At 36.7% G+C, this 12,893-nt stretch overlaps 1 protein-coding gene across 1 annotated transcript; it reads right to left on the bottom strand.

Moving 5' to 3' along the window:
* Positions 1-75: 75 nt before the first annotated feature.
* ap1s3b (adaptor related protein complex 1 subunit sigma 3b) lies at positions 76-12,011 on the bottom strand. The gene is made up of 5 exons (XM_067452670.1): positions 11,811-12,011; positions 5,277-5,455; positions 3,364-3,472; positions 1,331-1,468; positions 76-608 (listed from the first exon to the last, which is right to left on the bottom strand). Exons 1-5 carry the CDS (start codon positions 11,811-11,813, stop codon positions 573-575), a joined length of 465 nt encoding a protein of 154 aa, XP_067308771.1. The 5' UTR covers positions 11,814-12,011; the 3' UTR covers positions 76-572.
* Between the last annotated feature and the right edge of the window lie 882 nt (positions 12,012-12,893).

A 12,893-nucleotide genomic window follows, 5' to 3' on the forward strand; every position in this document is an offset into this window, starting at 1 on the left:
TTTCATATTAAGAGACATTGATAAAATGATACATTTCATTATAATAAATCAAGGCAAACACTTGATAAGACGGAATCATATCAAAAAGACAATTTTAATAAAGACAATATCAACAAAGTGTGCTCACAAAGCAGCGTTAATATTCCTTCAAAAGAGTTTTTTCTTCATGAGCTAAATGTCTCCTGAGACATGCAACATGTTCAATAACATGAAAAGGCACTTCAAATAAACCATGCTTTAAGGTTATTGCTAATATATGATTATTATATAAAATGATTTTTGTATAAAAGTTGAAATTTAGTGCATCATTATTGAAATCCTGCATTAAGTTGACAAAACATAATCCTACTCAAAAATACCACATGAACCTTGATTCAGTTATATTAAAATTGAGTGGAATGGATAAGGATGTTTATATCAGCATTGAAAACAATAAATAAGAAAATTCATATGCAGCCCTCATGAATAAAGTCTTCTCGCAATGAAAAATTGTTCTCTGAGTGGAGGACACAACCTACACTGCGGAGGCATTTTTCTTTCCCTTTTGTCACCTTGGATCACATCTGCTGCTGTCAGAAGGCTGGTTTGCTCATGTATTCTTCCATCGTCTGAAGAGAAGAAAACAGGCACATAACTGATTACCCTTTTGTGTAATGTGAAGTGACATTTTCAGCTTCCCTTGTCGTGCAGAGGTTAACTCTCCTTCAGATTTATGGACCATGCTTATCAGAATGACACATTGACAGCAAATGATTAGATGCTATATGGGTTTTAAAGGAACAGTTAATTCAAAAATTAATTCTAATATAAAAAAATGAAAATATAAATGTCATTATAACCACTAGGCTCTACTGTGCACAATTTGAGAGAGAGAGAGAGTAAATAATGATATAATTTTCATTTATGGGTGAACTATTCTTTTAATATGGTCTCATTTATTTGAGGCATGCTGGGAAAGCTGGCATTTGAGAGCTGAGATCTGCTCTGTAAAACCACTCTTACATTGGCCATCAGTTTATTTCTCACTCTCTCTCTTGTTGTCAAATCAATAATGTTTTATGAAGGTGATGGCTAAAGCAGAGCTCTATAACTGGGCATCACCTTTAAAACAGCTGTAGCTTATCTAATCTGAAATGTTGGGCTCAGAAACAACGAGTGAGATTGAATTACCTGATGTACTAACTAACATACCTTAAATAATGTTTTAAAAATATGAAACATTTTCAGGGAATTCAGCTATTTTTATCCCATTTCAATACCATTAAGCTTCTTTTTCGGCTTTATTTTTCAAATTAATTAAACTGAATGCAGATTAAATTTAGCATCTCACCTCCTGCAGCATATCTGATGCCTCTACAGACTTCGCAATAGACTGTTTTGACGTCTCCTGGATCTCTCCACCCATCAGAAACTCATCCAGGATGAAATAAGCCTTCTCAAAGTTAAAGATGATGTCCAGCTCACACACCTGCAAGTCAATATTACACAGACAGAAATCGGTAAAAAGAAATAAGAGAGTTAATATACATTTCTGTGGTCTAAGCAAAAATAAATGAATAAAAGAAGTCTCTTATGCTCACCAAGACTGCATTTATTTAAGCAAAAATACAGTAAAAACAGTAATATTGTGAAATATTACTATAAATTAAAATAACTTAGTAAACAAATAAAATTTTCAAACTCGTCCTAGACCGTAAATCCGATTTACACGAAAATTTAACCAGATTGAACCAAACAAAAATTCAATCAGAAAATTGAACCAAACAAAAAGTTATGGAATTCAAGTTTATTCGTCAAATCGTTTTTGATTAATGCGCGAACAAATTTTACGTAGAGCTTGCAAAAACACACTAAAGGCTATATCTCCGCAACGCTTTGTCGTATTCAAACCAAACTTGGTACGTGTCATCACAAGCATGACCTGAGGCAACATGCAGCATTTCGACGCAGCGCCACCTACTGGTCAGGAGATAGCAAAAATGGCTATTTTGGCTTATAACTTCTGAACCGTTTATCCAAAAACCATAAAATTGGTCTCATTAGATTCAGGGCATCATGTTGAGTCGAATGATATCAGATTTTACCATGTCGGCCATTTTGGGCGTCGGCCATTTTGAATTATGTGCTAAAATGCTGTATTTTACGAATGCATGAACGGATCGTTACGAAACTTAGTATGGGTCATCACCACGATGCCTTGAAGTAGCCTGAGAAGTTTCAAAACAGCGCCACCTAGTGGAGCATTTTTTTTTTAAACGCTTATAACTTTGGGTGTGGTTGACATATTTTGATAGGAGTAACTTTTTTGGACTCCTGAATCCTTGCTGAGTCCAACGATACCAAACGTGTCAGGTTTCGATGTACGGTTTGTGCAGCGTGGTAATTAAGTGCTTATAAAACATTAGCTGATATCTTCGAAACCGCTAGTGCGATCGAGACGAAACCAGCGTCAGAAAATCGGAAACATAGGTCGATAGCTATTTATTAAAGCCTTGTTTTTTCACATAAATGTCTATAACTCCAAAACACAATGAGATATTTCCACCAAAATTGACACTTCTATGGGCTCACTCCGAGGACACACAAAAAAATTGGTATGATTGTGCTACTTGGTGGTGCTATAAATAAACAAAACATGTAATTATCTCTTTTTTTGCTTATAAATTGTCTCCAAATGTCTTTACTTATTTTTGCAGTTGGTCTGCTGCTGGCTTCCTTGTTTGCTTTTCTTGCGCTTGGCCCCGATAATGGCTGCTTGCAGCTATATTTATTATTATTATTATTATTATCATCATCATTATCACTGAAAACAGTTGGAAATTGTGATACTTTTTTTTCAGGATTCTTTGATGAATAGAAAGTTCAATGAACAACATTTATTAAATATAAATTATCTGTAACATTAAAAATGTCTTCACTGTCCCTTTTGATAAATTTAATGCAGCGTTGATGAATAAAAGTATAATTTTTCTCTTCCTTTTTTTATCCTACCACAAATGTTTGAATGGTAATCTTTATTTCCACAAAAATGGTAAGCAGCAAAAACATTTTCAACATTGATAATAATAACAATCAGAAAGGTTTCTTGAACAGAAAAGTCAGCACATTAGTATGATTTCTGAAGGATCATGTGACTCTGAAGACTAAAGTAATGATGCTTTGCTATCACAAATAACATCTCACAAAATAATTGTTTTTATTGTATTTTTGGTCAAATAAATACAGCCTTGATGAGCATATAAAATACTTTTTTCAAAAAACATAAAAATGGTCATGTTCCCAAATGTATTATATAGTGTCTGTTATAAAATACATCAAATATTTGCTCTAAAGATGAGAAATAAGGAAACTGGATATATTTACATTTCCAAAATATTTGTCGAGTAGCTCCACATAACGGTGCAGAATCTCTAAAGCCAGAAGTTCATTGTCTTGGTTCTCCAAACCACAGCAGAAATACAGACTGGCGTACCTACAAACAAGTGAGGAAAAACATGGATGAACATTTATTAATATTTATACAAAGGGTAAACCCAACAAAACATGGACAGCAGCAGTTGCGTTTAGAGTTAATTTGAAAATAGTAAACACTATCCTCACAATTGCCATCTACAGTCCCTGTTATACAAGTGCAGGCATAGAAAATCTCTATATTTATAGAGGTCACACTGGGAAAACAACAGGAATGAACAGAGACAGGTTAAAAAAGATGTGAAAAACAGATCTGAAACAGGCGAGTGCGAGTAACAGGCTCTCAGGAACACAAGTGTAAAGACTCGCTCTCAGAAACGACAGTTTTAGTGCCTGACAGAAGGATTTGATGCAGCAGAAAAATCCAGGCTGTGACCAAGAATATAGCCAGGTTCTGGAGCATGCGAGTTTAGAAGCAAAATTAAACATTTTCTCAAAAATAGTTTCAAATACATCCTGAAAAAAGTTCTTCAATTTTTTTTCTTTTTTTTTCTTCAATCTTATATTCAGAAAATACTTTAAGACATTTTCTATAGGGTTGATAGTTCTTTATAGGTTCAACATGTTTTTATATTATAACTTTATTCAAGAACGTAACACTCACTTTTTATGATCAAAGCAACTCCCTGTCCTAAGTTTTACTTAGAATGTCACAGTAGCGAAATGGATTGTAAATTGAATTTTATATACACTTTAAGAGTTTATAATGTTCAGAAGTGGCATTCAAAAATGTATTACAGCTTCTAAGTCAAGTCATTTGTCTTTATAAAGAACTTTATACAATACAGATTGTTTCAATGCAGTTTTAAAGTTATAATAATTCAATGATGCAAACATTGTTTATTTCATACAGAGTTTATTTCAGCTCTACAGCAGCTCTAAAAGAAAATATTATTATATTATCTGACTAATTTATTATAATAAATTAAAGCAAAGTACTAAAATGTCCATGTTTGAGTATATTTGGTCCACTTTCAGACACCATTGTGTGGTAATAGTGGGCCATTGTGTAGGAAGCAGACACTAGTTTTCACTGGAAAACAAGGAGGACTTAGATAGTGGCATGTCATCAGTAAATGACATCAGTAATAGCTTGAGAACTGGACTAAACTGGTTTAAAAACTACAAGACAGGATGGGGTAACAAACCATACCAGCGTGATACAAAAATCTTCAAGCAAAAGGAAATGGATGAATATTTGAATGCTACCGATCCTGATCTGAATTCTGACTTGTGATGCAGTCTGAAATCATCAATCATACCGTGTTCGTACATTGGCCGGAGGAGAACTGACAGCCCGACTAAGCCTGGTTTCTCCCAAGGGTTTGTGTCTCAATTCTTTCACCTGATGGAGTTTGGGTTCCTTGCCCCGTCGCCTCTGGGTTGCTTAGTTAGGGAGACTTAATATTCAACATTATTATTGATCTGACTGTACTGACACTGTTATATGAGAACTGAACTGAGCTTGACAGCTACGTAATTTTTTGCAGAACTGCTTTATAGATGAAATTAACTAATTTAATAAGTGATTATCTTTACAATGGAACTGAATGAACACTGAACTGACATCCGCTGAATATAAATAAAGGTTACTTGACTTTAGTTCTCTGCTCACACCTAGTGATGACTGACCAAACATGAGAGCCTAGCAGCTGGCATTTTAATTAATGCTGAATCTAAAGCATTCATTTAATCATTAACTAAAGCATTGTGTTTGAAACTAGCATGTTCTTTTACAACACACATGCGAGGAACATGTGTTTCCCAGAATGTATTCAAACCTTTGGCCTGCATTGAATGCTCACCTCTTATAGACAATTTTCAGGTCCCTCCAGTGCATGAAGTTGCATGTGCGTGGTTTCCGTGCCAACACCATAGTAGTCATGTCCTTCACAATCTTCTTCCTCTCTCTCTCCGGAAGGGGAAGGAACCATTTTTGCAGACGTAACTTCCCCTGACGACTGAACAGCAACAGGAAATGCATCTGTTGGAAAACCAGCCAATTAAAATGCATATTCGGTTAATGGTGGTTTCATTCTTCCTTTATTTAGAATGGGTTTGGCTTAGTGGTTAATGATCCAGGTTGGTTATCTAAAGGTTGTAGGTTCAAACCCCAGAGGTTAATGAGTTACCAGCACTGTGCCTTTGCGCACACCCATGAGAATGTGCCTGCAGTGAAAATACCAAACCACTGTGGAAACATGTAATTGCTAAATTAAACATGAATAATCCTTTTAATGTTGCTTTTTTGTATTGGTCTGATTTGATTTGATTAAATATATGATTGAAACACCAATCAGGCATAATTGTATAACCACTGACAGGTGAAGGGAATAATTTACAATAGAGAATAGACAACTGGGTCAAAGCACCTTGTGGGGTGTTTCCAGTCTGGAGTGTGCAGTATCTAAGTGGTCCAAGGAAGGAATAGTGGTGAACCCGCGAAAGGGTCATGGGCGGCCAAGGCTCATTGACACACGTGGGGTCTAATGAATCACGTTTTCCTTTGCATTACGTGGATGCCCAGGTGGGTGTGCATCGTTTAACTGGGGAACACATGGCACCAGGATGCACTTTGGGAAAAAGGCAATCCGGCGAAGGCAGTGTGATGCTTTGGGCGATGTTCTGCTAGGAAATCATGGGTCCTGCCATCCATGTGGATGTTACTTTGACCTGTACCACTTACCTAAGCATTGTTGCAAACCATACACCCTTTCATGGAAACGTTATTCCCTGGTGGCTGTGGCCTCTCTCAGCAGGATAATGTGCCCTGCCACAAAGCAAACTGTTTCAGGAATGGTTTGAGGATCTTATTCAGGGGTTTTCTGCAGATGCTCCTTGGAAGCAGATGGTAGACAGAAATTCGGCAACACTGCAGTGAACTAAGGGCTTTTACACCAAAGTCAAATAAAAAAATAGTGAGTGGACTTCATTCCTTGCCTACTCTGTAAATTTATAGTGAATATTACAAAGTGTATCGGTTTCTTTAGTCTTTACATGCTATCAGCCAATTGTACCAGATCTACTATTTCACACATGTACCAAAACTCTGCTGGCAATTACATTTGAACAGCCGTGCAGTAAATACAGCAGAATCTTAAAAGAATCTTTTACAGCAATCTGTCGACTAATTTCATCATCGTCTGGGATTGAGAGAAGCTCTTTAATTTCAGCATCTGCATCAGCATCAATGACATAGATAGTCACAGGTTTTGACTGCCACATCTCAGGATTACAACTGCACGGAATAATTGCCACAGCTTCTTCAGAACTCGTGGCTGGACTTCATGCTTAAGACTCAAAGCTTATTAAACTTTTTTAAATCTTCAATCGCTGAATCAAAACCTGTCTGGCAAACTTTGAGTCAAGTTAAATGACAATTTTCATCGCTTGATTTCACTACTGCACTTGAAAGTTGAGAGTGTTGAAAGTTGTTATAATCCTACTCTGTGCATTTGCTCAGCGGCTACTATGAGACACTTATTGCACACTGCAGTGAGCTAGATCGATATTAGGCATGGTAAAACATGGTACTCACAGTAAATCAATAAAAGGAGATTTAAAAACACAAGACTATCTGTGTTGAGCTATATAACAATGATTAGTTTACTTTTCTGTCAAAGAATGTATCCAAAAAGTTACTCATCTGTCTAATAAAACACAATATGTATTAAGTGTCTTTGCTGTTTCCATGGTTTCTACAAAATAAAACGGAGAAATTGAGGGTAACGCGGGTATGATGTCATTAAAGGGGGGGTGAAACACTCAGTTTCAGTCAATCTCATGTCAGTCTTGAGTACCTATAGAGTAGTATTGCATCCTTCATATCTCCGAAAAGTCTTTAGTTTTATTATATTTATAAAAGAAATATGGGCTGTACCGAGTCTTTCCGGGAAAAACTGAGCGCCTGGAGGAGTATCGTGTGGGTGGAGCTAAAGAATGACGATCGCGAACAAAGCGATGACGTCCTCAAGCGTGGAGAAATCCATGGCTATCCATCTCAGCTAATAGATATATGATCCAGAATCATTCGGAGGCTGAAATAAATTGAACAGGAGAAACAGCAACAGCAGGACGTCCGTCTCTGTGGAATGTACTGTATTCAGTGGCCTGTCAACATTTGCGTTTGTTTACTCAGTTTATGAGGAGATGATTCGGTTTATGGACTATTGTATGCGACTAAACCTAGCAGTAGCAAGCAAAACGGTTTTGCACGTCAGATAGTTTAACATTATACATAGAACAACAATGGAGTCCGTTAGCGCATTTGAATGAACTTTTAACACAGAAATACTCCATCAAAAGTCCAACATTAGTTTTTGAAGGATGGGAATCCAAGTCTTTAACAGTGTAAAAAGCTCAGTATGCATGAAACAGCATTTCACCTCCTCTTTTAATGGATGATGTAGTGACCTGGTCGTGTCCTGGTTAAAACTGCTTATTATTTCTCTAGATTTATACATTCTTGGAAACATTTGGAATAATGTAGGTACACAAATCCACAAAATTATGTTCTAGTGGGTTTTGGATATTTTAATAAAAAAAATCTTACATATTGTGCCTTTAAAATATTTTAGCTAGTGTGTATGCATGTTGAGATGTGGTGCTCATGTGAGAGACGCAGGTTCACATCTGGCCTGCATTGTGTTCTGATCGCATTTCCACAATTTCCTGTCTCCTGTTTTGCTTTGTCAGAAATAACAGTTGCAAAAAGCCCACCGACACAATTGTAGGAACCATGAAATAGAAAGTAAGAGACAAACTACATTTCAGACAGAGAATTATGGCTATCCTCTCCCGTCACACAAACCAAATCGATGTGAGGCTCAATATCCGTGAGACAAAGAGCTACTGTCAACCACTGGATTGACTTTTACATCAATCTTTTCCACACAAGAACTAATCAGCTCAATCATGCAATGATACTGAGTACAAAATCTCAGGGAACACATCCTAATTTGAACTCCCTCCTCTCATTTTGCACACAAATCTGGCAAAGCTTGAAAAAGCCTTGTCTTCTCAAATAGACAAACGTCACAACTGGGCAGAGATTATGTGAGTCTCTCATTGTGAGTCACACAAAAATGCAATAAGCTGCTTTTTTCACTGACACCGAAAACTATTAAATGAAACTATTACACAGAAACCTGAGTCACACCTCTGAAACAAGACTTTTACTTTTATTGCTGGAAAATGATAATTCACAAGAGAAGCTTCACATAAATGAGCAATGCCATATAATAAAGCAGCATGCAACACACAGACCTTCAAAACAATTGGGTTAAATCTGAAATATTATTAGTTCTTTAGATGACAGCTGTGCAACAGCAATTAAATATACACCGATCAAGCATATCATTATGACTGATATAGTGTATAGTAATAAAACTGATTATCTTTTCATCACAGCACCTGTTAGTGGGTGTGATATATCAGGCAGCAAGTGAAAAAAAAAATCCTCAAAGTTGATGTGTTAGAAGCAGGAAAAATGGGCATAAGAATTTGAGCGAGTTTGACAAGGGCCAAATTGTGATGGCTAGACAACTGGGTCAAAGCATCTCCAAAACTGCAGCTCTTGTGGGGTGTTCCCGGTCTGCAGTGGTCATTATCGATCAGAAGTGGCCCAAGGAAGGAACAGTGGTGAACCGGCGACAGAGTCATTGATGCACGTGGGGAGCGAAGGCTGGCCCGTGTAGTCCGATCAAAAAGACGAGCTACTGTAGCTCAAATTGCTAAAGAAGTTAATGCTGCTTCTGATAGAATGCTGTCGGAATACACAAGGATATACAATTTGTTGTGTATGGGGCTGCAATGCCACAGACCAGTCAGGGTGCCCATGCTGACCCCTGTCCACTGCCGAAAGCGCCAACAGTGGTTACGTGAGCATCAAAACTGGACCACGGAGCAATGGAAGGTGGCCTGGTCTGATGAATCACGTTTTCTTTTACATCACGTGGATGGCCGGGTACGTATGCAGCGCTTACCTGGGGAACACATGGCACCAGGATGCATTAAGGAAAGAGGGCATGCCGGCTGAGGTAGTGTGATGCTTTGGGCAATGTTCTGCTGGGAAATCTTGGGTCCTGACATCCATGTGGATGTTATTTTGAAACATACCACCTACCATGTACATCCATTCATGGAAACGGTATTCCCTGCTGGCTGTGGCATCTTTTAAAAGGATAATGTGCCCTGCCACAAAGCAAAAGTGGTTCAGAAATGGTTTGAGGAGCACAACAATGAGTTCCCCAAATCTCAATCTAATCGAGCATCTGTGGGATGTGCTGAAAGGCCCAACCTCGCAACTTACAGGACTCAAAGGGGTCATGAATTGAAAACTTCAACTTCAATTGATCAACTTTCCCTTAAGCTTTTGATAAAAGGTCATGGTAATATAAAAATATCCTGTATTTTATTGACACCAGGCCCCGCAACAATCGATCTGCGAATGTGCTTGTCCTAGGGCAGAAAAACGCTTCCTTAACCGAAGAGGATGAACGCCTAATTCTGCCCTCATGTCAGTAAACATCATCAGATAAGAGATGTCGCTGCAAGAAGGAGGCAACGTTATTTAGATTAAAGATTGTTAGGACACACAAATTTTAAATAATAATGCTGTACACGGATAAATTATAACATAGTAATGGTCCATTTTGATCAGCTCGAACCTTCAAGAGCCAACCAGTCCTAAGATCTGGCCATAAAGTCGACCACAATGTTTAAAAAGAGAATTAATGAATCTGATGCTGCAAGCAACTCAAACACATATGCAAACAGATGCAGAAACACCAGGTGGGGAAATTGAACTGTCAGCTTCTTCATTGTTATGACCGAGGCATACTGGGAAAGAGTATGTTTACTTCCTCAGAAAATCCTTATGAGGGACGAAAGATGAAAACACAAGGAAAAAACAAGGAAACAGAAGTATGCACTTCATCATGTCTACTATTGTGCTCCAGAGGAAAACGATTCTCTGAAGCTTTTCTTCAGCGTGGCACACCCATCACACGACAACAGGAAAATAAATGAGAAAGGAAATAGTGCTACAGCTATTAAGTTACACACATCTTTATTACTACATTCCACACACACACCCGTCCCTATCTCTCCCACACACAAATTTACACAGGGGGAAGTTTTGAATGAAGCGCTGAGCTTCCTCTTGACATCCTGCTTTGATTTCAGTTCTCTGATGCTCTGATTTCATTTTCCTTCTATTGTTGGTGTCAATGTAGCTGCGAGCGGCTACAGTGCCAGGAAAACATGCTTAGAAACACACTCGCAAACTTTACTGCTGAGGTTTAAATTCTGCAGTGTTATCACTTTGAAATTAAAAGGGCCACTTCTGCATCACTTGTAATTACTCTGATGCATACAGACAGTATAAGACATTGTGCATTGTCAGAGGAGCTGTATAGTATTAATCCAAAGAGTCCAAAAGATCCAAACACTTCCCAGATTTAAACAAAAATAAACTAAAAGATAAAAAAGTGTAAATAAAAATCTTTTTTAAAATTTTAAATGTATATGAGAGAGAGAGAGAGAGAGAGAGAGAGAGAGAGAGAGAGAGAGAGTGAGGATACTTATTTTTTAAATGTTTATTAATATTAAAATGTATTATAATAATATTAAAAGTTATAAAACGTTGAATAATATTAATATATAGTGTATTATTGCTCAATTATTAAAAAAAAATACTTTAGGAATAACAAAAATACTATTACATATGTAGTACAACATTGTAATTGGTTTGTACAGCACTCTTTACTCATTCTTCTTCATTTTTGCACACATTAACCAGAAAGTTTACTTTACACTTACAGAGGAACAGTTCCTCGGTCACTCAGCAGAAGTCAAACGTCAAACAGACAGTGGCCCTATTTGAACAACTGATAAACGTTTTTATAACCACTTAAACCAGGACTTGGTATAGGCTACAAGTTTTCTACACACAAAAGGATTCTTCAGGGTGTCAAAATCCGACCGTTTGATATCAAGGAAAACAAACCAACCGGTTTATCCAGACAGATGAGATGACATCACAGAAAAGACACCATTATACCCCTCAGCATTTAAATGACATTCGAATCAATTGCTCAGACTTTGAATAAAACAACTTTAGGTGCATTACAGTAGCTTTAAATGACACCGTTTTAATTAGTCAGTAATAAACAAACAGCTCACGAAGGACGGAAGTTTTAAAGTCGGCAGGTGCACTCGCGTATACGTCCGGACAGGTGCACAAGCACAACCTGTGGAATAAATTACCTGTCACCCAACACATATGGGATCTAAAATAGTGCTTTTAGCGAGTCAAAGGAATGCACTGTCTAACTTACCATCTTGAAGTAAGAAATAAGGTAGGTGTGTCGAAATCCACTAAATTCCAACTCACTTCCCGGCTGGTCAAGGCCGGAATCATCGCTGCCCTTCCCAAACTGTGGGGAGAGGAAAGCTGCGCATGCGCGGATACGTAGACGAGCTCACGGCTCCGTTTTCGCCTCCTCTACCTGAGCTCTGATTGGTCGAAGGACTGCACCTGGCTTGAAAAGGGGCGGGACAACACCCTTACTTACATATTTTTCTCAACGCCCTGACTGAGTAAAATCGTAAAATGCGGACTTGACATTTATGAACAAAGACATTACTTGAATTACTATGTTGTTAGATAAACCACTTAAAAACACAAATAAGAACAAAATAATGAAATATTTATTAATATAAATAATAGCCTATATAAATAATATTAAATAATAAAGTAGCCTAGCCTACTTGTGTTATAAACAATACTATTAGCTATATTATATTATCCCTTAGAGCAGCCGTTTTTAAAAGAGTTTCAGGGACCCCGAGAGGGCCTCAAGAGAGTGACAGGGGGTTCGTGGAAAATTCTAGAAAAAAAAGTATAATAATAATAATAATAATAATAATAATAATAATAATAATAATAATAATAATAATAATAATAATAATAATCTAAATATTGTGAATAAATAAAAATATCAGTTCGTTATTAATATATTAAATTAATTAAATTAAAATAAAATAAAAACACTATTAATATAGGCCTACTAAATAAAAATGTGATTAAAATTAAATAAATAAGCAATAAATTAATAATACATAACCTATAACAAAACATTACTACACTGAATGCAACTATAATAATGTAACAAACTAATTTAGATTTATAATATTTTTTTCTGTGTATAAATAGTGTTTATAAAAGAAATATGCCTTATAGATTTTAGGATGGGGATCCCTCACACATGGGTGATCATATCCCTGGCATCTACAAGATTGAAAACCCCTACCTTAGAGACTGAAGAATTGGCATTAATGATACATCTTGCTTTTTTTTTTTTTTTTCATGAACGTGTTTTAAGGGTCAGACTTTTTTAAAATTTTCAAAAATTAAATTA

This window comes from Pseudorasbora parva, chromosome 9 (genome assembly GCF_024679245.1).
Source record: "Pseudorasbora parva isolate DD20220531a chromosome 9, ASM2467924v1, whole genome shotgun sequence".
Classification (NCBI taxonomy): Eukaryota; Metazoa; Chordata; class Actinopteri; order Cypriniformes; family Gobionidae; genus Pseudorasbora; species Pseudorasbora parva.